Source organism: Schistocerca serialis, chromosome 3 (assembly GCF_023864345.2).
Source record: "Schistocerca serialis cubense isolate TAMUIC-IGC-003099 chromosome 3, iqSchSeri2.2, whole genome shotgun sequence".
Classification (NCBI taxonomy): domain Eukaryota; kingdom Metazoa; phylum Arthropoda; class Insecta; order Orthoptera; family Acrididae; genus Schistocerca; species Schistocerca serialis.
Window position 1 is genome coordinate 1,031,429,501 of NC_064640.1, and position 27,957 is coordinate 1,031,457,457.

A 27,957-nucleotide genomic window follows, 5' to 3' on the forward strand; every position below is an offset into this window, starting at 1 on the left:
TTCCATTGTTACAACCTCTTGATACACCACAGCATCATCTGCAAAAAGCCTCAGTGAACTTCCGATGTCATCCACCAGGTCATTTATGTATATTGTGAATTGCAACGGTCCTATGACACTCCCCTGCAGCACACCTGAAATCGCTCTTACTTCGGAAGACTTCTCTCCACTGAGAATGACATGCTGCGTTCTGTTATCTAGGAACTCCTCAATCCAATCACACAATTGGTCTGATAGTCCATATGCTCTTACTTTGTTCATTAAACGACTGTGGGGAATTGTATCGAACACCTTGCGGAAGTCAAGAAACACAGCATCTACCTGTGAACCCGTGTCTATGGCCCTCTGAGTCTCGTGAACGAATAGCGCGAGCTGGGTTTCACACGACCGTCTTTTTCGAAACCCATGCTGATTCCTACAGAGTAGATTTCTAGTCTCCTGAAAAGTCATTATACTTGAACATAATACGTGTTCCAAAATTCTACAACTGATAGACGTTAGAGATATAGGTCTATAGTTCTGCACATCTGTTCGACGTCCCTTCTTGAAAACGGGGATGACCTGTGCCCTTTTCCAATCCTTTGGAACGCTACGCTCTTCTAGAGACATACGGTACACCGCTGCAAGAAGGGGGGCAAGTTCCTTTGCGTACTCTGTGTAAAATCGAACTGGTATCCCATCAGGTCCAGCGGCCTTTCCTCTTTTGAGCGATTTTAATTGTTTCTCTATCCCTCTGTTGTCTATTTCGATATCTACCATTTTGTCATCTGTGCGACAATCTAGAGAAGGAACTACAGTGTAGTCTTCCTCTGTGAAACAGCTTTGGAAAAAGACATTTAGTATTTCGGCCTTTAGTCTGTCATCCTCTGTTTCAGTACCATTTTGGTCACAGAGTGTCTGGACATTTTGTTTTGATCCACCTACCGCTTTGACATAAGACCAAAATTTCTTAGGATTTTCTGCCAAGTCAGTACATAGAACTTTACTTTTGAATTCATTGAACGCCTCTCGCATAGCCCTCCTCACACTACATTTCGCTTCACGTAATTTTTGTTTGTCTGCAAGGCTTTGGCTATGTTTATGTTTGCTGTGAAGTTCCCTTTGCTTCCGCAGCAGTTTTCTAACTCGTTTGTTGTACCACGGTGGCTCATTTCCATCTCTTACGATCTTGCTTGGCACATAGTCATCTAACGCATATTGTACGATGGTTTTGAACTTTGTCCACTGATCCTCAACACTATCTGTACTTGAGACAAAACTTTTGTGTTGAGCCGTCAGGTACTCTGTAATCTGCTTTTTGTCACTTTTGCTAAACAGAAAAATCTTCCTACCTTTTTTAATATTTCTATTTACGGCTGAAATCATCGATGCCGTAACCACTTTATGATCGCTGATTCCCTGTTCTGCATTAACTGTTTCAAATAGTTCGGGTCTGTTTGTCACCAGAAGGTCTAATATGTTATCGCCACGAGTCGGTTCTCTGTTTAACTGCTCAAGGTAGTTTTCAGATAAAGCACTTAAAAAAATTTCACTGGATTCTTTGTCCCTGCCACCCGTTATGAACATTTGATTCTCCCAGTCTATATCCGGCAAATTAAAATCTCCACCCAGAACTATAACATGGTGGGGGAAATCTACTCGAAATATTTTCCAAATTATCCTTCAGGTGCTCAGCCACAACTGCTGCTGAGCCAGGTGGCCTATAGAGACATCCAATTACCATGTCTGAGCCTGCTTTAACCATGACCTTCACCCAAATCATTTCACATTTCGGATCTCCGTCAATTTCCTTCGATACTATTGTTGAGTAGATCTTTTCACTTCCAATTGGACCTAATTTTGTTTTTGATCCATGTGAGTTCAGATTTGCTGCTGGCTACTTGTGCTGAACTACCTTGTTCTTTGATTAAAACTTTGACATAATTAAAAGTAATGTTCTCTGAGATATACTGTTTATTGAATTTTTGAATAGTTTTCATTAACTTCAGTTTACACTTTCTGTGTGTATTCATTGGTCCTTTTACCTGGCTAGATAGTGAAATAAAAACTTTATCCCTTATTGATGTGGAACACTGTGACTGTGATGAGTACTATAATTATCAATGAAATGTTGTTCGGAATTATTAACTTGGTAGACTTTATAAATAGTGCACATAATTTTGCAGTAATGAATACGTGTTACTGTTGCAATAATGAATGTAATATAAATCAATATATAGATTTACTGTTTTCAGTGTGCAATTTTCAGTAATGCGTATGTTGACAGAAAAAAAGAACTCTGCTCAAACACAAATTTTTTGAGCATTAAACTTAACCACACACTTTCTGTGAAGCAGATGGGAGTTGCTGCCTGTGACAAAGTTTGTGTAGTGCTATAGATGTAACATAAATGGAAAATGTAAATTATGTTTTCCAGAGTAATATGGGCACCAGGCATAAACTCATGGATGCTAAAAACTGTGAGTAGTGCCTTTAAGTTGATTTTATGATGTAAATAATTCTTGCCCCCATTCATTGCTTGCTTGTTTCGTTTTTGTGTTTTGCCACAGCTACATGACCCCATGGTGCTCCATGTGGCAGCTTAAAACTGATAATGGTAAATAAAAATTTAAGCATCACAAAAGAGAACTAGTTGCATTTATTTCTGGAAATCTTGATTCATCGCAGTCTCAGTGTTCTACAGCCATTAGGGATAAAAGTTTCACAAAGACTGTTTGTCTCTTGAGGGACACACAACAGACTATCTTTACAGTTTCATGTTTTATCTAATGAAATATTAATGAAAATGGGACAGAGTGAGAGCACTTTCAGTGGAGTTGATTTTTAGCTAAAAAATGCACTTATTTTTCAATGTAGTTCCCTTATAAGTTGGTACACGTTCCATTGTCCTTCAAATGAGTAAAATCCATCAGTGAAGTATGATTCTGTATGGACTGCAAAATATTCACTTAAAACTGCTATAACATCTTAATTGAACACAAAATACACTGTTTGACAAGAAAAGTGAAGCACCCTGAAGATATGGTTGGATGTTAATTTAACTTCATACACATACACGCCATCAATGGGTAAGGAAATGATTAGAGTTTCAATTCTCTACGACAGGTAGAACAATCAGTACAGTGCATTAGTGTTGTTCGTGTTTTGTGTCGTTACCTGGTATGGTGAAGTTTATAAGGAGTGTAACTAGAATCAGATGTTGACTGTCACTGTGAAGGACATGGGGATACCACATACTTGTGTGAGCAGTGTTATCAGCATCTGGCAGAGTTTGAAAGGGGCCTCTTCTTGTCTCCATTCACTTGGCTGGTGAAATTGTGCAATATCCAGATTTGTGGAGCATTCAGATGTGACAATGGGCCGATGTTGGAGTGCATGGGTACACAAGTGCAGGCATATGCATCAATGAAGTTATGGTCAACCTCATCTGACCACACAAGGGAGGGTCACTGTATTTTCCACCAAACCTAGTGTAATCCTTTCACATCTGCACCTGCCATCTGAGAAGAAGTAATGGACTCCCAGCAAAATTCTGTAACATCTCGCACCATATGTCGGAGACTAGCAGCAACCGGACTAGGGAATTACCACCTCATACATAGGCTGCCATTAACACACAACACAAATGCTTCATTTAGAGGGGTGCCATGACCAGTAAGCACAGACTGCTGATAAAGGCGTCACATTGCGGTTGGTGATGGATCATGGTTTTTTTTTTTTTTTTTTTTTTTTTTTTTTTTTTTTTTTTTTTTTTTTGCAAAGGAGTTCTTGTGGTGGTAGGGTGTTCCATTTGTCCACCAGTTGTTAACATTGGCTGGATGGTCATTGGTGTATGTGGACTTGCTGCAGTATCTTTGTTTTCAACAGTACAATGCTTGTCCACATGTTTTGTGTATGAACTGTCAGTGTGATGTTGAGCTAGACCCCAGATATGTCACTGATAGAACACATGTGGGACCAGCTCGGATGTCAACTTTGTCCCAGTGCCATTATCAAGGATCAGTTAACAGAAGTTCTAGGCCACCTTGCCTCAGGAGAGGATACTCTGGTTTTATGATACCCTTCCAACAGAATCAGTGTATGCATCATACTCAGAGGCCAACGTCATACTGATAAATGGGCTTGTACTGCCAAGTTCTTTGTAAATTTGACCCAGTTTTGTAATCACTTAAATAAGATCACATACTCTCTCAACCAGTGAATTTTCACTTAGTTTCCACTTTCCCTTCTGTGTGCTCCCCCCCCCCCCCCCCCCCCCCACACACACACACACACAGTGTATTTAGCAGCCATGAATTTCTTTAGATGGTTTAGTAGTTAGGAGTTAAAGGGTGCAAAATGTGTTGAATAGAGAAAATTTTTCAACATTGTTTCTCCAAATCCTTCAGGTTTTAAATTTTCTATCTTAAGCATGTCCATTGTTCTGCTTCCCCCCACCCCCTCCCCCCCTTTTTTCCCTTTTTTGCCTGTTGTCACACTATTCTTTTTTTCATCCATTTCACCGAAACTCTACTTTTTTAGTGATTTTTCAGTTCTTGATTTATCCTTTGCAACATAATCAATATGAAAACCCATTTTGCATCACAGAAAACACTGCTTGTAACCTTCCTGACAGATGAAAATACTTTACTTTCTTTAGTGCAGGACCACCAGTTTCCACTCAGTGTGTTTTACTGCTAGTTAAACTGTGTTCAAAAATGATATTTGTCAGTTTCCAAAAACACACACACACACACACACACACACACACACACACACACACACACACAAGTTAATAATAAATTACGGTGCATTAATTATTTATAGGTATTTCTCATTAATGTATTTATTCATGTATTTTATTAATAAATTTTAAATTCTATATAATGCAGAATTTTTTTTTCTGTCATAGGTTATGTTCAAGATGGATATAAGTGGAAATGGACTACTTGTAGAAAAAGAAAAATTGCATTTAGCAATGGGATCAAACCCAGAGAATTTTGAGTTTGATAAATTTAGGCACATGTGCATATTGTCTGGTTGTGATTATTTACCTTCTTTGCCTGGTATAGGACTTGCTAAAGCTTTAAAATTTGTAACAAAGACAGCTGATCCTGACATACATAGGGTAAGTTTTCTGAAATTATTCGGCATTTTACACTATTTTTTGATTTAAATACTCACTGGCTGGAAATTTATATTTCATACACAGTTGATAATGTGAGTCTAGCATTCATTCATTCATTCATTCTCTTATTGTCTTCCGTAAAACACATTGTAAAGGAGAGCTTTAAGAGGTGTCGAACAAGTCGTAGTGTGGGTTGGATGGCAGAGGCAGTCACTGCAGGCATACTTCGGAAAAGTATGCTAACGACTATAGTGTGATTAAAATTATTTGATGGTTGATGACTGTTCTGTGGCAGACGACATGTTTTGTAGCTCTGAATTTAAACTCGTGTCATAAATTAACCACAATCTCACAGTGTGCAATGTATCTGAGGAAATGGCGGTAAATAATCTGTGGCAGAACTACAATCATAATTGCTTTATTCACAACGATTAAAGATAGCCTCTATGAGCTAACTCAAGTCAGAGAGGAAGTCATTTTCAGCACTAAATACAAACTGTAATTTCTCACTATCATTGGCTACCTGACACTATCCTCACACTGGCTACACGAATAGACACTGATGAACAGTCCTTGTTGACACTTGGTTGCAGATTATAGGCAACACAGGCAGCCTCCAGATGAGAAAAGAATGACAGGGATAAAAATATCAGCAAATAGAAAAGTGAATATGATGATAAAAATGACATGGCAAAGAATTAGAAATAAAAAATGCATGTAAACAAATTAATTTACTAAAAATAATAATCAAACTCCTTTGATTAGATTTATAAATAAAAATTTTTCTCTCTGTTTGATGAGACTTGAACCTACAACCTTCTACACATTAGGTTTGTGCGTTAACTGGTGCGGTGCGATTCAACACTGCATTCAGTAATTATATTTATGACTCTGCTGACCCAGTCACAATGATGAATTGCAGCCTTCAAAAATTTGGCTTTACACAATGTCATGCAAAGCTTATTTAATGTAAGACAATCTCTGTGATTATGATAACTGTATGTCATGCTGAATCAAGACTGGTGCAGAAGTATCCAGTTGTGTTTGGTTAGTGCTGTATATGAAACATGTATATATCATTAGCATTGTGTGTGTGTGTGTGTGTGTGTGTGTGTGTGTGTGTGTGTGTGTGTGTGTGTGAGGGGTGGGGGCTTTGGTTTGGTTATCATGTGTGATGAACTATGGAATAAAAGTGCCAGATGCATTATTCAAGATCCAAATATATCAAGAAAGAATGCTGGACACGGAATTGGAAGTGAACTGACCTGTGTTGTAGCAGTTTGGCAACGGGAAACTTTTTGGGTGTGACTTTGAGTGTTCTGATTGGAGGAAACCAGCTCCAGCATGTGATGTGTCAACAATCAAGTAATTTTAATCAGACTGTAGTGCTAATTTGCTCACATTGATAATTGTCTTATATAATGTCCTCTTATCTTTTTCACAGGCATTAAGGCGGTTACCTCTTCATCTCAACATGCACAGTCTGTCTGTTTCTAATGAATATCGTGACGAGTTTGTTCAAGCAGTTGCAACTTTCAAGTATCAATTAGTTTATGACCCCATGACTCGAAAGTTAGTGCCACTGAACGAGCCTCCAGCTGGATATGAGCACAATAGCTATGTTGGTGAAATGATGCCTGATGACATTGCTTTTCAGTTGGCTCTTGGAAATTTAGACCCATTCACTTTGAAACCAGTGGATGATTTTAACCCAGACAGGATACAGAAGGTATGTGTCATGGCAGTTTATTTGTATAATTTTAGTATTGAAAAAACTGACTGATAACATTTGACCATACTGGTTATCATTGGTTGGATCAAAATACCTATTATTTTGTTTCTGTTCCTTTACAGCATTGGCTGTGAAATTATTTTCAAATGTTTGTAAAATATAACCCATTAAAAGTATTAAACTTGGGTCAGTCCAAGCACTCATCAAATCGCACCATGGTAAGAACATATTGGGTTTGCGGGGCTGCACAATCAAAGACATTACACAAAGTGTATCTAGAACAACAGTGATGTAGCATACCACCTAAGAGTTTTAGCTGATGATTTGTATAAACTGTAATGTGATGCAGATTGGTTGGCTTACCCCTTTATAATAATCAGGCAGTCACACATATCTTCTATAATATTTTGATCTCTTCTCAGTAGACTTGAGTTCTTGTTTTGTTTGTTGTTGTTGTTGTTGTCGTCGTCGTCGTCGTCGTCATCTTCAGTCTAAATCTTGTTTCATGCAACTTTCGATGCTAGGTAATCCTGTGCGAACCACTTCACCTCTGCAGAACTTCTGCAACATACATCAATTTGGACCTGTGTACTGTAGTCTGGCCTTGTTCTCCCTCTACAATGTCTTCCCCCACACTTCCCTCCATTACCAGATTGGCTATTCTTTGATGCCCCAAGATTTGTCTTATCAGCAAATCCCTCCTTTTAATCAAGTTATGACATAAACTTCTTGTCTCCTGATTTCACTTCAGTACCTCCGCATTAGTTATCTGATCTACCCATCTAATATTCAGCATTCTCCTATAATACCACATATCAAAAGCTGCTATACTCTTCTTGTCTTTGGTAAATTAACTAACCCATTCCAACTTGTGTGTGTGTGTGGGGGGGGGGGGGGTTCTTTTCCCCCCTCTTATTTTTTGTATTAATTCTTTTTAAGTGAAATCTACTCTTTGCCATAACAGACATTTAACCCTAATTGGTCTTTTGTCATTTGGATGGAATTGTATGTTCCAAGTGCATAACTTCTGTCCTCATGTGGATGGTCATTGATGCATGTGAACATGCTGCAATACATCTCCCCACTGTAGCAATTCTTTCTATGTGTGGTTCAAGATTCGACGAACTATGCTACTTGGCAATCTCACTTCATGAGAAATTTATTTTCATCCTTCAGTTTTTGATGCTGGTATACTTACTTCCATGATAATGCCACAGAAATAAATGAAGAGCTTTTCTCCTAGTACAGGATTCATGACTTTCTGGAATATGCTGGTCTCTTTGTTCAACCTCCCAGACATTTTGTTGCTGTTGTGGTGCTCACTGCGTGTTCAGTGCTTTTTAATTGGATTATTTATCATCTAGTAGTTTCTTTCTTTGACCAAATCTAACATGGAAAAGCATTTCAAATTTTTAGACGCATTGAGTACTCTGTAAAACCATTAAGCAGTAGTATTCACCCATAATATGCAGAGTGAGCTGCCTGCTCGCATAAAGTTTTCAGATAACATGATACAGTATTGAGGATTGATGGCACCACTTTCAGCCATATGTTTTTAAAATTCCTTTATTTAGTGCGGAAGGTTTCAGTGCTACACTGCACCATCATCAAGCCCTGTGTACATCAGTGTGACAACAACATTAGTCACACAAGAAACACAATGTCATAATAATTGCTATCTAATACTCTTCTTACTTTTCCCTTAAGAAACATAATAATACCTCAAAATATTTACTATATTATCATTAGATGAAGAAATTCATACATAAATCATAATTTGTTCATTAAATTAATTGTAAATCTCATTTAGCTAGAAAATACGTCTATTGCTTAATAAGAGTAGGCAGTCATCGAATAAATCAACCTTCAAGCAGATGCCCTAACAGTAGTTGTGAATTCAAAGTGGTCACAAAACAGGACTGTTGCTCAGTGACGTTAATAAATATTATATATTAAGTACCTAATCCAGTCGGAATTAACTTGTACAAAGCATCGCACCATCAATATATCTACTGTAGCAATCGTAAGTTAGTTGAAAATGCACGAACTGTATATGACGATCCACTGCCTTTGTCTAATATAAGTGAAATGTGAGAAATTGTTCATAAATAACAAGCTTAAGTATATAGCTCCAACAACAGCACAATGTTTCCTCTCTTTAAGTGCTGCCCTCCCATACAGAACAAACTGCTACTATTCCCTGGTCACTACAGAAGTGCAGTTTGCAGCCGTTGCAAAATAGGATCGCAAAGCACAATCTTTCAGTAAAGTCCTATGATATTACCAATCAGACATGGCTAAACAGTCCTCTACATCATATGAGTAGTGCACATGAAAGATGATTCCCAGGCAATACTGCACTAGTATTAACGGTAAAACAACGGAAACCTCCGTAGTGCCTGTAGGTCACATATAATGGAACAAATTCTGTATTATATGGCTATTAGAAGCAATACATAAAATAAAAACAATACTGTCTATATCAGATAGACAGTAGTACCTGTAATAGTCATTTACAGAATGCGCGGAAAAGGAACTATTCCTGTTTTACTTCACATAAGATAAAATGAATGAAGTGTCCATAGGCATGAACTCATCCATGTGTTACATGAAGCAGGACACTACCGTAAGAATCTAAGGCAATAATACACTAATATTAGCAGGAAATATTTTATTTCTGATATGATAATACTTGGTATCGAACATACCTTAGACTTTAAGGTGATTTATGTGGGTGTACTGATATTCTCAATGCAAATGCCTGTGTCAAGTAAGGTTATCAGAATATGTTGAATATGAGGTTCCACTAACTATGGTGTACCTTATTCGTTATTTTGTGGCCAAATAATGTGCAATTACATTATGGTACTATAGCCAGTTTTTTTCTTATTCATGGCTGAGGAATTGCTAGCCTTATGACGATAGGCAGTAAGAAGTGTGGTATCATTTCATACAGCTCAACCATTTGTTTACTGGCTGGCTTCCTATTTGTACATTAGTTCATGATATGTTGTACATAGTTCTTGTGAATATGTAGCTCCCTAATGGATCATGCAGGTTATCGTTAATTACATACATGAGATACATGACATGTTGTTACTGGATAAGTCTCGGTGTAGGCATACATGTTGCAAGGTTGTCCTGCAGCTGTAGGTGGCGACATTATCATATATTTCTGACACAGTAACTTAGGACTACTTATGTAACTGTGCTAGAAATTAATGCCCTTTTAGTAATACAGGAGTGATTTGTGATACACGTATGATTGTTATACTACTGCACGTGGCATATTGAGACGTGTAATATCGGCACTGTAACATCTCCATACAATACATCTGTTCTTTATACAGTGTTAATTTTGTTGTCACAGGCATTTTCATTTTAATGCATGTGAAGGATTGTAGGAATAGATACACGAGTTGCTTTTCCACGTATTTTCATTTATCTGATATACTCATTTATGACCTATACTAAACGTTTTGTTCATTTAGTGCCTTGCTTATGCTATCCATCTAATGACGGAATAGTTTTAATCTGTGTGGCATCTAGGCGCTATGAATATGTTTCATTCCCTTTTCCTGTTAATGCTGGTAAATTATTTCCTTTGTGTCATGTGACAGTGTCCTGTTCTATGTGTGATCTGTGGGCACTGCACAGGTTTCAGTTCTTTTACTGTTAATACTAGTATAGTATTGCCTTGGAATCAGGCCAGCCATGCATTTCAAGATGTGCTTGGATTTGCACAGGTTCTTTCAATATTTGCCATCATCTGAGATATTGTGTGTTTTATGTGGTGTTAATGCATATGCCATGTGACTGCTATTAGGCTTTGGAACTGAGTGTATGGTATCGTGTTACGTGATGCCAAACACAGATTCAGGTAGCATACAAATTTACCTTCCTTTTGTGCTATCTGTATCATGTAGAGGGTTGTTTGGTCATGTCTGACTGGTGATATAATAAGATTTCATAGAAAGTTTTTGTTTTGTGATCCTATTTTGCAGTGACCGCAAACTGCGTTTCTGTGGTGAGCGGGGAATGTGGGCAGTTTATTATGGACAAGAGGGCAACAGTTGAGAATTTGTAATCTTTGCTGTTGTTAGAGCTTTATACTTATGCTTGTTTACCTGTATCAAACACAGATAGTAGAACTTTATAATACAGTCTATGCCTTTTCGACTAACTTATGATTGCTACTGTGATTGAGACCTGCTTGTTTCTAACAAGTGTTATGTTCATATGCAGATGTAATTGTGATTTTCTATGTTGTACTCTCTGATCGTAATGTGAAAAAAAATTTTTAACTTCTAGCACTGAAGATGGTCACTCAGTGACAGAAAATCGATTTTGCAATAGTAAAAAATATACGACCAATGCTGTCTCTTTTTTCAAGTATACCTGTTATCTGGTCGTAGTGCACAAGACAACATGGAGTCGCCAATCAATAGACAGTTATTTAATCATAAAAATACAGTTGATGTCACTTACCAAAGATAAAAGGGGCATTGTTCATGGAAGTGGCACCAGTTTAGCCACATTATATTATTGTGGATGATTTGCAATACATCACTGTTCACAAGATGAAACTATTTGTTACAAATAATTTAGAATCGTTTGGAGCTTAGAATAAAAATATATCATAAGAAGAGCATTAAAAACGTAGATATTATGTTACAATCTTATCCATGTCATTTGTAAAATCGTTGACATTGCTGGTATTATAAAGTAATATTTTTGCGATTGTTCCATATCGTGTATCAGGAGAGAGTCACAACTATTAGAGTAATGAGGTATATTTATAAGATTTATTGTCTATTTGACACTAAAAATCATAAATGGCTGTAACATAGAAGCTTCAAAATCAAATAGAACTGTAGATAATTGGAGGAGCAAGTATCCTGTATTTCAAAAGATGTCTTAATATAATTCAAAAAGGACTTTTTCATGAAAATCTAACTGTTTGTTTAACAGAGCTAGCATGATTTTCCTATAGTGAAAAAAATTTCTAATTGTTCCAACATATTTAAAAGTAAACCTTGAGGGCTGGTGTTTATTACATGAAGATTATTCATGATGTCACCTTCTGAATATTTACTGTTAGTAAGTAAGGTGTTGCCCAAAAACCGATTTGTCTCATGATGTACCTGAGATGTGTTCTTTGAAGCAAGTTTTAAAATTGCAACCTGTCTGGCCAATATATATTTTGTCACAATTTTTACAAGTTAACTTATACACTTCTGATCCACAGTATTGTTTATCAGATTTGCCTATAATGTGTTTGAATTTATTGAAAAGCATGCTCATGGTTGAAAAAGCAATGGTAAAAGTAGAATTTATAAAGAGTCTGTTTATTCTGTTAGATACTGTTCCCATATATATCATTTTAGAAAATGTCTGTTTTGTAGGAGCATGTGGTTGTTTTGATCATAGATTTTGGAAAATATCATCAACTATTCTACAATTAGTTGTTAGCAGATACAGTTTGTTTTAAAAATTCGATTTCTTTCTGTATTTGATTGGTAGATAAATGAAGTTTGATCATTCTACTCAACCGAGTGAGGTGGCACAGTGGTTAGCACACTGGACTCGCATTCGGAAGGACGACGGTTCAATCCCGCGTCCGGCCATCCTGCTTTAGGTTTTCCGTGATTTCCCTAAATCACTCCAGGCAAATGCCGGAATGGTTCCTTTGAAAGGGCACGGCCGACTTCCTTCCTCATCCTTCCCTAATCCTATGAGACCGATAACCTTGCTGTTTGGTCTCTTCCCCCAAACAACCAACCAACCATTCTATTCAACATGGTTAAGAAGAAAGCTCTCTTATTTCATGGGGTGGCACGAATTAGCATTAATAATGCCATCAGTCATTGTTGGTTTCCTAAAAATGCTAAACAAGTATTTTCCATTTCTATTAGAAAAAGTCAGATCTAAAAAGTCAATGGTTCTTTGTGTTTCATGTTCTATTGTGAATATAAAATTTGGATGCAAATTACTCGGAGAACTCATTACAAAGTTAAGATTTTATTCAGAGCCATTAATGGCAATAACGTGTCATCTACATAACATTTGTAATAAATGACTTTATTACGTATGTGTGGTTTGTCGTCAAAAAAAATTTTTTTTTCAATGTTGTTGACAAAAATAGCTGTCATCCCTCTGAGTGCAAAAATTTACTGTTAAGTGTAAAACTATTAAAATTGAAAGTGGTTTTCAATGGTGTTGTTATTTCAGAAATTTCTTCACAGTTCATCAGGTAATGCTTGACTAAGTTGTTTGTGATAATTTCGATGGTCTCTGCTGCTGGAATATTAGTACATATGTTTTTTATATCTAGTGAGGCAAACCAAGCTCCTGGTGGAATATCTACGTTAAAGATATTTGTTGCTAACTCATAACTGTTTTTTACACTATAATTCTCAAATATATAAAAATCTTTTAAAATGTCATTAAGTCAAGTAACATAGACATGAACCATAAATGGGCATAAACTCATTTCTTGTTAGTTAAATTTAAAAGATAAATATTTAAAAATGAAGACTCAAAACAATACGCAATTCGTTCCCCATTGGTTGATGGCGATGCGTTAGGCTCTGTAGCACCCTTGTGGCTGCTTAGCCATCAGCATCAGTTTCTGTGACAGAGACCTCCACAGCGAGTCAGGCACATCATCCAGATGGGTAATGGTGCACTGTTTTAGAGTACACTTTTACATCATTGGCTCCTTTATGTACCATAGCACTTTTACTTTTGTTATTACAGTGCAAACTCTGATGATGACATTCTGTAATTAAAAGGCTGAAACCAGTCAGAAGTTAACATCGGCTGCAATCAAGATGGTTTTTAAATAATTTTACTACAATAAAGATTGCTGTTCTCCAACAATGTTATATGAAATTATTTCTCATAGGAGATGCATATGCAAATGATAACAGTAGTGGGGATTGAATTTAGAGAATGGGTGGTAGGAAACTGTTATAACTTCAAGTTGAACAAATATATTTCAAGGACGACGCAATACATGGAAGTCACAGATCAAGTAAACAGAGTAAGACGAGTGCCACTTTAACAGCCAAACCATAACTGAGTCCGAGTCTAGCAGCTGCTCGCTGGCTGGCCACTTAGGTGGCGCTGCTGCAGCATGGCTGGCAGACAGCGCCGCATGTAGAGGACGCGCATAACTGCGCGGCGGCACTTTGAAAGATCGGCGAGTCACAACAGAAACATAGTTTTTTATTTCCAGATCTGATGTATATTTTGTAGTAGGTAAAATGTGTTCTACTATCTCTAGTCGTAAATGTTTCTCCGGTTTCTAATTCAGAGAGTAGTGACGCAGTGTCAAAAGTTGTGTCTATCACATGACAACACAGCTGGGACACAACGTTTCTGTTTTAATATATAGTAAGTGGAAATGGTAGACATAAAATTTTATGAAGTCATTGTTTTATATTAGAGATTAATTTGGAGAGATTCATGCTGCATATAGACCTCATTGTGCAGTTGTGACAGAGAAGTTTTGAGGTTTGTTAGACCAACGCAAAAAAAGCTAGATATTTTGTGACCGGGAAAAGAATAAATGTTGTTAGAGTATAATTACATAATAACTGATCTTTATGTGACAAAGAGCTTACATGTCCTATTTCAAAGAAGATTTTATGTTATGTATTGTTTTTGCTTCATGCTTTCAGCATTCATTTTCCACTAGACAGCCAGCAGATAAAAGTCAGCCCAGCATCTGGACATCTGCTTCCGTTTTGAGCATCAATGAATTGCTGCCAGTGCAAACTAAGAAAACAGATACACAAGTGAAACCCAAAAGGATTGTTATAAGTAAGCATAACTCGAGCTCCATAGTAGTCAGCAAATTTAAGCAGTTGTGTTTTTTCCATGTATATACCAAATTAATTACAGGAATGTTTGTTGAAAAGTGATCTAACAACATTTTGAATAATGCTCATAGCATAAATCTGTGCTCACATGATAGTCTTACTGCAAAATTTTGCCATGTGCATACAGGGGGTTGAGTTGGTGATGGGAGGAAGAACATTGGCAGTAATGTAGTATATCTGTCTAATGGTATAACAGTTTTCCTTCTCAGTTTTTGGGAGGCTATATGGTTTGAATCCACAAATCAAGAAATGAAGCAAGTACTGGCATGCAAGTCTCATTACATGTAGACTTAGATGGGTTTATCATTTCAACACTGACACATTATGAAGACAGAAATTTTATAGATTGATACAGCTACTTAGCAGTAAATTGATAAGATTATCAAACATTAAAATTAACTTATCATGATGTGTTCCACATTTTACTTAAAACTTGGAAAGTAATTCATGTTTATGTTTGTATCAAAAGGAGGAGGCCACAGTAAAACTTAGTGTTCTTGTGTACTCCTCCTCCCCCCCCCCCCCCCCCCCTCCCAAGCGATTCCTGTGACATGTTGTTTTCCAGTTTCTCACTGAGTATTTTCATTGTACCACTCTAGCAGTGCCCTTCAGTTCTCAGAGATAACACACATTATCTTAAAATACTGGCATCAGCAGGGCATGGAGCTGCGTGATCCAATATTACAAATAATCTGTTGAATTTGATGTTACTGCCACATCCTGTCCTTGCTTACTGACACACAATGGTCCCTGGAAATGAGCAATCTGATATACATGCAAATAAGATTTGTGGCATAATATGGTATTCCTTGACATGTCATTACCACATTGTCGAAGAAGACAGTCTTTTTTGTGTTGGAGCTAATTGAACTAGAAGTGGAGGATATAACTTATGGTTAGTGAAACTAACGCAACCATGGCAAACATTTTTCTGGTTACATTAGATGTAGAAGGTAACTTTATTCTGCAGATAACCATGTCAGCTGTTTGTCTTGTTTAATGCGATGATAACAAACAGGGATTTTAACTTTATACCTCAGCAACTGAACATGGTTCAATTTGAATCCTGCCTGTGCTACTAAAGTGAGCAAGGAGTGCGGATGAAAAATACATTTATGGTAGATCTAAAGAATTAATTGCCATGAATTTTTCTCGTAATAGAAAGTGATGGATTTGACTGTCTAAAAAGTCCACAAACCTGAGGCTTTCTGTACTCGGATATGAAGAACATGCTCATTAACCTCTCACACATTTGTGCTGCCACTTTCTTAAATTGTATGGACCTTTGACTTTGTGGATTGGCTGTTAAGTACATCCCCAGTTTCTGTGCAATATGCTTTTGTTACTAAAAACTAGTGCCTTCATTTAAATACAATTAGATACGTAACAGTTGTTTGCAAATCACAAGCAGCAACTCTACTTTAAATGACACAAGTGTCCTTAATGGCAGAAGATAATGATTGATGAACAGTTTAATCAATAAGAATTGACCTTTGGAGTTTGTGACATGTGTAACTTAGGAAATGATACCATAATTATGAACTTCTCAGGAAAAATTAATTTTATTTTATAATTATCATCTAATAAAAAGAGAAATATGTATCACAAATTTAAGGTTTTTTGTTCCAGTATCATGCAGTTTTTATGCCAAATTCCACAACAGCCTAGAAATTAATTACCTTGTATGCATCTTTATTACAAGGGCACACTGAAAAGTAATGCCACTGAATTGTTTATGTGAAAACACTTAAAGCTTTTTAAATAAAACATGCATTATCAACATTCTACATCTTTATTCTTTCTGTCATTTATTTCTCAACATAGTCGTCCTGGTGACTAACACATTGCTCCCAGTGAGACACCAGTTTGTTGATACTGTCACTGTAGAATGTTTGACTTCGTTGATAGTCACAACCGAACATTTTCTTGCACTGCTTCATCACTATCAAAGTGAAGTCCTCGAAGGTGTTCTTTAAGTTTTGGAAACAGATGTAAATCGGATGGGGTCAGGTTGGGACTATATAGAGGATGGTAGATTACAGTCAGATTGTTGCAGATGTTGCAGCACTTATGTGTGGTCTGGTATTGCCATGCTGAAGCAGAGAGTGCTCTATGTGTGGACGAACTCAACTACAGCACACTGTTTCTCACGTACCACATAGAGTTATGTTACACATTTGGAGGCCTCTAGTTACAGAGTGTTGCAAATATGTAGACATGAAGAATAAAGATGTGTAATGTTAATAACATTTGTTTTATTTAAAAATCTTTTAAGAGTTTTCACATAAAAAATTCATAGATATTTCAGCATGTCCTCATTTTACCAAAAAGATATAAATATATGAGTTATTTATGTTCACTTTGTTTACATTTTAGCTGATACAGGAAAGGATATACATACGTCAGGAGAGCTGCAGGCCTTATATGGCGCAAAGAAATTGAATGCATCACCTCGTTTAAAGGAAGATTCAGAGATAATAGATGGTAAGTTTTTAAATGAACTTACTAGGCTTCATAAATCACAAAAAGTATTTTCTAATAGTCAACACTAAGTTTTTACTCTTATACTAATTTATTTTAGATGACAGATCATCTGAAGAAGAGCCTCATCCGAAGAAGCAGTGTATTGATGATAGCCAGAAAGAGAATCATTGTATATCACCGCGGAGAAAACCTAAACTCCCTGATGCTCTTTCACCTGTTTTGACTCAAAGAAAGGCACGAAATCCTTTTGCTTTGAGCATTAACAGAGAACAAATTCAAAATATCTGCAACATTGAAAGGGAAGTCATATCCTGTAAAAGGATTAAATTATTTAAAAAAAATGTGGAAGCTGGTGTCCAAGTTATAAGAAGCAGGTAAATTTAATTATTTATGCATGTGTGTGCGTGTGCTTGTGTATTTGCGCATGCGTGCATGCTTGGGTGTGTCCTCTAGCTTGAGAAAAGATTACTCAGAAAGCTGGCAAGTTTTCTTTCTTTTATATGTGTGCCTCTCAACAGCTCGGCTTTTCATTGAATGGTCTCCATTACTCCTAAAGTACAGGGTGATTCTAAGTAAAGTTCCAGTTTCAAAATGCTGTAAAAGAAAAAAGAGAGCAGGAACTATGATTATAAATGAATATTTTGAGTTCTAATTGATACATATGCTTGATCTACTTTCACACACAAAACATAGTAATATTCCTGACAATTATACTATTAATAAATGTCTACCATTAAATGGTCTTTCGCCCTGTTATTTATGATAATCTAAATAACTGCTCGTCACAAAAGTGAAAAATAATTGTCACCACTTGCCACGCGGATTTGTTAACATTATGCGCGGCACACTAGCAGTAACTACTGCAAAATCTAAGCAATCCAAGATGGTGTACAGTCCTCGTGATTTCACTTCCTATCTGTACTGAAAACATGAAAACATGAGTTTAGTTACAGTGTGGTTGTGACGTCATCCGAGGCATCGCGTACTCCAGCGTTTGACTGACGTGGACCATAAGGTAGCTGGGTGCGAAGTGAAGTCCTTTCACAAATCTAAACGATCCGGGACAGTGTACAGTCCTCACGAATTCACTTTCTATTATTATTGAAAATGCGCGTTTATTAACAGCCTGTCTGTGACGTCATCCAAGACAGTGCATACTCAGGCATTTGACTGATGCGGATCGTACGGTAGCTGGATGTGAAATGAAGCCTTGCCTATCAGGCTGTATTTATATATGGGCGCAGTGGACAGCCAAGGGAACAGCTGCTGTCATCTGCTCTATGCCCCTGGTAGTAGCCTCTAAACAGCTGCTTACTCGGACAAAATATTTTATAACACTGTTGTGTATTAATTTTGAATTTTCATAATTTTTGTGTGAATGTAGTTAAGATGGCTATATTCGCAGGAAACGAATTGGCTTGCCTACATATAAACTTCGCCATCTAGAATTTTTAGAATGGAACTGACAGAAACAATAAGAGACCTTGTTTCAGTTGTTATGAACATCAAGGTGTTGAAACGTTTTATAGCTCTATTATTTAATAGGTTTCATCACATGCTGTAATCAGAACTTTGTAACATTAATATAACAGATACTTAATCTACTACAAATAAGGATGTTTTTATTCCAAATTTAGTTTTCAGTAAATTACTCAAAAACTATTAGAGGTAGATCAGTGGGGTCACATAGTTACTATTTTTGTGTTTAACTAAAGCTTCGTACAGATTTTCATATTTCTAAGTCTAATATTTAGCGCCTTCAATTTTTCTTAAAAACATAGATTATGACCAAAATATTGCTTTAATCACATTGAAACTTGTGCCAGTTAATTTTGACATACATCTGCACATTATGACCAATTTTTGGCTTCCCAGCTTTATTGTTTAGTGACACTTATTTTTTTCTTAAAAATGTGTATTTGGCAAAAGATATTCATCTGATCAACCTGAGATTTGACAGTTTAAACATTAACATACTAAAGCACATGCTGACAAAGTTTGGAAAAGCAACTTTAACTTTGAATTTCATTCTTAAATTATGGTGCGGTACGTAGGTGCTACGCAAAGATGCATTGTGATAGTAGCAGTGAACTGTATCTCTCAAATGATACAGCACTTGTTTTGCCACAATGACGATGGCACCTGACTCCTCTAATTATTTTCAATTCTACCAAAACCTGACTTGGTAAAGCATTCACAATTTTATATAACACTGTCAGAGAACAGCGAACTTATTGTTATCACAAACTAGTCAGAAGCTAACATTGGTTACGATCAAGACTGCTTTTATATAATTTTATCACAATAAGATCGCTGTCCTTCATCAATGTTATAAATTATGAGTGCTTACCAAGCCAAGAGGCAGGAGGATCCTGCTCCATGGCGTTCACAGAAGCATCGGCTTTCTTGTACTGTCGATCTGCGGATCCAACGCAGAAAAACGGTTGGTGGTGCACACCGGTGACGTGGAGGTCGGCTGGATGAGGGTATCACCTGGCGACACTATCGAAGAGGATCTTTGAATCAGCCTCAGCCTCTGCCTCTGCCTCCTGACCTTCCCTCTGAGATCAGCATTCCATCTCATGGGGGCGTCGTGCTGCTCATTCAGGATGACGTTCATAGTCAGCCCATCTCGCTGACCACCTTTCTTCAAGCTGTTGCAGTTCGCCTTTTCCTTCCTCACCTGATGTTTTCCCTTTGTACCATTTATATCCCTCCGTCTGTCAATGTCACCAGGGCAAACTTCCTCCAACTTACTGGGCAGCTACCTCACCCGTTTCTGCTGCTCGATGACTTTCATGTACACCATTCCCTTTGGGGTTCTCCCATAACCTGTCAGAGAGGTGCCCTCATGGCTGACCTTCTTAATGAACTCAATCTCTTCTGCCTTAACACAGGAGCACCTACATTCCATTCTGACTCCTCGCACACCTATTCCAATTTCGACCCATCCTTCTGCACTGCCCAGCTTGCCCATTGTCTCGAGTGGTCCTTTCTTCCTGACATGTACTCGAGCGACCGTTTCCCATGTGCTATGCGTTTGCTGACTCCTACCCCACCTGTGCGCACACGCAAATGGCAGCTTGCTCAGGCCAACTGGTGGCTTTACTACTTTCTGTTGACCTTCGACAAACACAATTTCCCCAGTTGTGATGACCAGGTGGACTATCTTACAAACATTATCCTTACCGCTGCACAATACTCCATTCCCCACACTTCCTTTTTACCACACCATGTCCCGGTCCCTTGGTGGACTGCGGCATGCTGCGACGCAATTCACGTGCGGAGGTCTACTCTCTGCATTTTTAACTGTCATCCTATAATGGTAAACTGCATTCATTATAAACAGATGCATGCACAGTGTCGTCGCATTATTCAGGATAGCAAAAAAGCGAGCTGGATTTCATTCACTAGTTCTTTTAACAGTTCCACTGCCTCCTCTGTTGTGTGAGCCAACCTACGATGGTTCTCGGGGCCCAAGATCCAGTTTCCAGCTTGACAGGAGTAGAAGTCATCATGGACCCTATTGCTATCTCCAACACCTTGGGCCGCCATTTTGCGAAAATTTCAAGCTCTTCCTATTATCACCCTGCCTTTCTCCATTGGAAACGAGCAGAGGAGGCTCTGGCCCCACAGCCAGACACTGTTCACATTCATATGTTGCAGCACCTTTCTCTTGTGGGCAAGCACTTTCAGCTTAATGCATACAATTGCGTCTGGGCAGAGGGCACATTTTTCAGGTGCTCGCATGAAGCCATTGTCATACCTGTACCTAATCCCGGTAAGGACAAATTCCTACCTTCTAGCTATCACCCCATCTCTCTCACCAGCTGTGTTTGCAAGGTATGGAATGTATGATTCATGCTTGACTGGTACAGTGGCTCAAGTCTTGCAATTTACTAATGACTGCACAGTCATAAACAGTTTTCTGCAGAAATCGCAGACTGTGGCCATGTTTTTCGATTTGGAGAAAGCCTACAACACCTGCTGGAGGACTAGTATCCTCCGTACTCTCTAGACATGGGGCTTACATGGCTACCTGCCGTGTTTCCTTGCAGAATTTTTAACAGACCGAGTTGTCAAGGTCCGTGTGGGTTCTGCCTTGTCAGACACCTTTATCCAAGAAAACAGTGTGCTTCAGGGTTCCATCCCGAGTGTCGTCCTCTTTTCTATCCCCATCAGGCCTATAAATGGCCTGTCTCCTGCCGGGCATCTCCGGCTCACTTTTTGTTGATGATTTTGCCATCCATTTCAGTTCTCCCTGGACTTGTCTTATTGAGCACCGTCTTCAGTGATGTCTTGATTGTCCTTACTCAAGGAGCATTGACAATGGCTTTCATTTTTCCACTGATAAAATTGTTCGTATGAATTTCTGTTGGCACAATTGGTTTCTCCCACCATCTTTACATCTTGGGCCTGTTTCTCTTCCGTTCATTGAAATTACAAAATTCCTGGGGCTCATGCTCGATAGGAAACACTCTTGGTCCTCCCATGTGTCGTACCTGGCAGCTCGCTGAATAAGATCCCTCAATGTCCTACGTGTCCTCAATTGTACATCCCGGGGTGCAGATCGAACCATCCTCCTACATTTGTACTGGTCTCTTGTCCTCTCAAAACTAGATTATGGGTGCTTTGTTTATGCATCTGCACATCTGTCCCTCTTAGGCTGTCTCAATACTGTCCACCATCGTGGCATCTGTTTGGCCACTGGTGCCTTTTACAATAGCCCGGTTGAGAGTCTGTTTGCAGAAGCTGATGAATTACCACTGTCCTATGGCTGTGACTTTCTCCTCAGCAGGTGTGCATGGCCACCTGTCCTATGCTTCATCCTTCAATGACACCTTTGATCGCCAGTATGGGGTGCATACCTCTTCTCCATTACCTCCTGGAGTTTGCTTTCGGCTCTTGTGCCGGCAGCTTAACTTCTTGCTCCCCACAACTTTCCCGGTTGGTGTAAATACTTCACCAACTTGGCTTCGTGCGGCGGCCCGTGTACACCTTGGGCTTCATTTGCTTCCTAAGGACACTACTCCAGTTTCACGACCTTTACATGGAACGTCGCGGCCGTACCTTAATGTACACTGATGGCCTTCGGACTGACTGTGGTGTCGGGTATGCCTTTGTCATGGGCACCAACATTTTTCGGTATCGGCTTCCAGCACACTGCCTAGTATGTACAGCAGAACTCTTCACCCTGTATTAGGCCATGGAGTACATCCAGCAACACAAGCTTTTTGATTGTGTCATCTGCTCAGACACTCTGTGCCATAAAAAGCCTCTGTGCGCTGTACACTGCCCATTCCTTAGTGCAACAGGTTCAGGGAAACTGTCATCTACTCACTCTTGATGGAGCCACTGTGCTATTTATGTGGGTTCCTGGTCACGTCGGTCTGACAGGAAATGAGGCTGCTGATGCTCGTGCCAAGGCTGAGTCCTCGTACCTCAGACCACTAGTTCTTATATTCCTTCTGATGATCTCTTTGTTACTGTCTGTCAGGAGGTGGTGTCACTTCGGCACCGCCACTGATCATCCCTTCATGGAAATAAGCCCCAGGTTATTAAGCCTCTCCAAGCAGCTTGGATGACCTCCACTCCGCCCTTCTGCCGTGAGGAGGTCATTTTAACTAGGTTGCGTATTTGGCACTGCCTCTTTAGCCATCGTCATTTGTTAAGTGGTGCTCCCCCACCAATTTGTACATATTGCGCCCAAGTTTTAACTGTCCACCATTTCCTGATGGAATGCCCATTTCTTCACTGTTTAGGTTTGCACTTGGGTTTGCCGTCTGAGTTATCGTCCGTTTTAGAAAAAGACACACGGGCTGTCGACTGTGTTTTACTTTTTATCCATCATAGCAATATGGCGAACGCCATTTAAATAATATTTCTAGACCTCTGTTTCTTTATGGTGTATTTTATAGACCTTTCTGCATGTCCCTGTTTTTAGCTGTCTTCTCTTACATCTATTGGCCATGAAGTGTTGTCGTTTTTTACCTCCTCTTTGTCTTCTTGTTCTATAGTTTTGACATGGGGGCATATGACCCTAGTTGTTTTTGCGCCCTAAAACAAAACAAACGAACATCCATCCCAAGAATCAACCACAAAGACACACCCATCCTCCCCCTTGTCATCATCATGCCCTGAAATGAGAGACATCCTACCCAAGATACTTCCAACCTTTCCCAAAGTGATGTTCAGCTGCCCACCCAACATTCACAACATCCTAGTCCACCACTATGCCACACCTATCCCCAATCCCCTGCCACAAGGATCATACCCCTGTGGAAGACACACATGCAAGACCTGCCCAATCCACCCACCCAACACCACCTATTCAAGTTCCATCACAGGCTTATCCTACCCCGTCAGAGGCCGGGCCACCTGTGAAAGCAGCCATGTTATATACCAGCTCTGCTGCAACCACTGCACATTATTTTACATTGGTATGACACAAAACCAGTCGTCAATTAGAATGAATGGCAACCACCAAACTGTTGCCAGAAACAAGGAGGACCACCCAGTGGCACAACTTGCCACAGAGCACACAACATATGAGGTTTCAGTGGCTGCATCACAACCCGTGTCATCTGGATCCTCCCCACCACCAGCTTTTCTGAGCTGCACAGATGGGAGGTATCCTTACACCACATCGTTTTTTCACATAACCTTCTGGGCCTAAACTTAAGGTAACTAGATGCCGCTCTCCCTGCCCCCCCCCCCTCCCCTGAAACCCAATAGAGAGAGAGAGAGAGAGAGAGTGTGAGTGTGAGTGTGAGTGTGAGTGTGAGTGTGAGTGTGTGTGTGTGTGTGTGTGTGTGTGTGTGTGTGTGCGCGTGTGCGTGCGCGCGCGCGCATCCCCTGCCCCCAATCCAATTTGTGTCCCCACATCTGCTAGTTGTGTGCTGTTATCTTACTCCCTAGTCTATGAGACTGTGTGCCTATCTGTCTGCCACCCGCCCCTTCTGCTTGCACTCCTAATTAGCTCACAGATGGCTCACCCCTCTCCTACAAGCTGCTAGATGCCCCCCCCCCCTTCCCAGCCCCTCCCTGCCTCGTGCCTCCTGCCTCTCTCCATCCCCCCTTTTTGTACCTACTGATGATGCAGTGCTTCTGCCTATGAGTGAGTCGTCTCCTTTATTCTTAAATAATTCATAGTGCTACAGAATTGGAAGATGTAAGATAACAAAATTTCAGACAAAATGTCAATTTGACAATGCACAGCAAACTGTGGAATAGGCATGAAAAAATTTAGGGGAGATAAACAAACTTATCTCATTGTTCAGTAAGAAATTTGTTTTCGTCTCCAACCAATCAGGATGTGAAGAGGAAATGCATATGAAAGGAATGCTGGAAATTAGAGGTACGAAGAGTGTTATATCAAGATCCATTAACATCAGTGCCTTGCCATATTCATATACAATTAGGCGACTGTTAATCTATATGGTAAATTGACTGGAAAGTAATTTATTGTGCTGCAAGAATTTTTGTGGACGTGATCTTGCAAGGGCAGTAGGGAATATTTACGTCACAGTAGGCAAGAGTGGGAAAATGGGCATAAGGGAACTACAACTATGGTGTGAACACTGCTTTTGGCCAATAGCTGGTGAAAATAACTTGCTTTTGCTTGATTCCTGGTGTGCATATAAAAATCGTACTCCTTTAGAGCAAACTATCACTCCTGAAAAGTGTGTGACATTGCTGTTCATACCATCTGGAACCACAGGACGAAGTCAACCTCTGGATTTTTTTTTTTTCTTTTTTTTTTTTTTTTTTTTCTGTGCTTGTAAAACATGTAATCACACTATCTGCAGCAACATCTTAAAGGATTTGGTTGCTTGCCATCACATTCCATCAGTTATCATCACTCAGTTACACCAATGCATTCTTTAAGAGTGGATGCCTAGCTGAGTGTCCTACACAGTTTGTAACTCCCTAGGAGTTCGCCTCCAATCTCGATGCTGCAAACCTGAGTTATCACTGTGGCGCACCATTTTTCATTTGATGTTCATGATGAAAGTTCATGATTTGTTTTGAACATTTCTTGAATGCTAATGATGTCCATTTTGTGAAGTGTAACATATACATCCAAGAAGGTTGATCTCTGCCCCCCCGCCGACCCCCGGACATCTTCTGATTTTCTGTCGCCCTCCTGATGCACATAGTGAGCCATTACCAGCTAATATTTTTCCTCCCATAATTTTTAACACAGCACTTTCAAATTAGCCTTACTAATGATTGAACTTGTGATTCTGCGCTCAAGGTATTCCTTGTGAGATCGATTCGAGATGTGACAAATTTAGATGCTTTCAAGTTTCAGAAATTATGAAGTAACACTCACATAGCTGTATATCGATATTCTTTACTGGAAATACCATTTTTTCATGCAACATGTGATACTTAGTTATCTACATTTACAGAAAAGACCAATATTGAAGAAAATATATTGCAAAATTGTTTGTCATCACATGAACCCCACTTGTAAACATCCATGCCCAATTCTTACATCAGTAAGTGAATGTTTATCATACTGTGTTGAAAATGTAATCTGTGTGAAAATCAAAGTAAAATAAAATGATAAAAACTAGTGTAATAGTACAACTTCATTAACCCCACATATCCAGTAATGAACCTATAGTTGGACATGTTACTAGATAAATGTAAGTAAATAACATTTTACCAGTCGAAGCTCCATCCTTAATGACCCCATGCTTGATACAACATTAAATCCTGTTTTTTTCCTTCCTTCATTCGGAATACAAAGTCAAAAGCTCCCATGGTTGTCCTTTTTCAATTTACATGTATGTAATAAATTGCAACAGCATTCAAATTTTGTGACTTGATTTTGAATTCTCTTTTTAGGTATTTTACGTCCAACAATCTTGACTGTAATAGTGATACGACTGAAACTGCACAGAAAGACTCATCTGAAGATAAAAACAATCCACCATCTGACAGTGTCCTGCAGTTTTATTCAGCAGTGTGTGAGAAATCTCTGTGTACAGATGAGCGGGGGAAACTAAGTGATGTTTCGGATCCAGTGGAGATGAGCAACTCTGCTTTTTTTGCCTTGAAAAGCAGAGAAATGGTCCAGTGTGATGTTGACTTAGAGGATTCTTTAACTCAGCCCAGCAGTCAGTTTACATCCCAGTCAAGTAATTTAGAAACTCAAGCATCCCAGCGTAGTAACTCAGAAACTCAGTTCGATAGTGGAACAGGCACAAACAGTAGCATGTCAGAAGAACTTGAGAAACCCTTCAAACTGATTGGAATGCATGACAGCTTATCAGGAGAAATTGATGACTCGATGAAAACAAAGAGGACTTTTGAAGATACAGATAGTAAATTATTGACAGATGCGACAATCCCCATGGTACAGAAGACCCCCTTTACATCAGTATTTAAGTGGAGAAAAGTAGATACAGAGATCATGGGAAACAAAATACCTGACGTAAGCGAAACATTAAGAGAAAACAATGGGACAATGATGTCTGATCAGCACATCAGCAAGGACAACAAAACTTCTTCATCCAATGAAGATGTTGCTTGTTTTAATGTGGACCAGCGTTCTCAATTGAAGTCCCAGAAAGTTCAGTATGAGGTAAGAAAAATACTACTGCTATATGTTCAGTAGCCCACTGATGTGTTAGAATTGCTGTTTATTTCTGATATAAGATATATTACAAAATCTTGCAGCATTTCATTTTCAAATATAATACTTCACTGTAATTTGATGAGACTTTTTCATCACCTGTAATGTTGACACCATGTAATTTAACTCCTATAAATATCACATCATGTAGAGCAGTTTCTCCTAATGATAAGTTACTACAGTCATAAAAGAGTGTGAAATATTGTACAGTGTTGCAACATGTACATGATAAGGAGAAATACAATTCAAAAATAAGCAATGCATAAATCCAGTGACAGTGTTGCACACATAGCAACAACTAGCTAATGTTTAATGACAGTGCAAAGAAACATAGTGTATCCACACAAATGAAAATGTCTAGTGCTCAGAATAACTGCAAAATAAGTGGACTCAGAGCTCTGTGGCTGCATAAATTATGTCGTAGAAGTTATGGAAAAATTGTGTCTTCTGTTATCCCATTTGCTGCTTTCGTGTGTGATACATCCCATTCGAGAGCTCAGTTCTTCTCTGACTTAATTCATAACACCGACTTTGACGTAAGTACAACAGGGCAACTATCTTACACACCGTACACCAATCAGACAGTATAGAAGTCAGTATGTTGATCACGTGCTGCCTAAGTGAAAAGCAGACATTGTGAAAACTGTTTTGTACACTGAGTGATCAGTAACAGTGACCACCTTACCAGCCGGTGAGCCTGGCAGTGTGGGCAGATCAGTGCACAGCTCATTAATTTATAATGATATGGACTAGGCAGTCAGGAATTAACGAGCATTTAACCTGTTAGTGCACAAATTATTTTTATTATTTTTTTACATTTATTGCTTCTGTCTTGTTTATTAGATTGGGTAAGAAGCATTTAAAATGAAAAAGTATTTTTACCTTTCTAGTTTCATATAATATACCATACCATAAATGTAACCTTAAGCCCTTGTATTAACACGATTCACATTGTCCGTCGCACTTCACATAGTGTAGACCGGGAACTGTCTGCTAGGCATGTCCGATGTAAAACTGACTGGGCACGGCCCGTGCTGCCCGAGTTGTTGTTGTTCCGCTGGCAGAGGGCGTGGCCGAATTCTCGCGTGCCCTCTGGTGGACG

General features: G+C 38.9%; 1 protein-coding gene across 2 annotated transcripts in view; it reads left to right on the forward strand.

The window, feature by feature from the left end:
- LOC126471493 (exonuclease 1) overlaps positions 1 to 27,957 on the forward strand; it is a 152,923-nt gene that overhangs the window by 88,129 nt on the left and 36,837 nt on the right. For both annotated transcript variants that reach the window (XM_050099705.1, XM_050099707.1), the window contains 6 exons: positions 4,892 to 5,107; positions 6,552 to 6,836; positions 14,525 to 14,666; positions 17,102 to 17,209; positions 17,307 to 17,583; positions 26,066 to 26,804. In XM_050099705.1, coding sequence (XP_049955662.1) covers positions 4,892 to 5,107; positions 6,552 to 6,836; positions 14,525 to 14,666; positions 17,102 to 17,209; positions 17,307 to 17,583; positions 26,066 to 26,804 — 1,767 coding nt within the window. The remainder of the gene's footprint in view (positions 1 to 4,891; positions 5,108 to 6,551; positions 6,837 to 14,524; positions 14,667 to 17,101; positions 17,210 to 17,306; positions 17,584 to 26,065; positions 26,805 to 27,957) is intronic.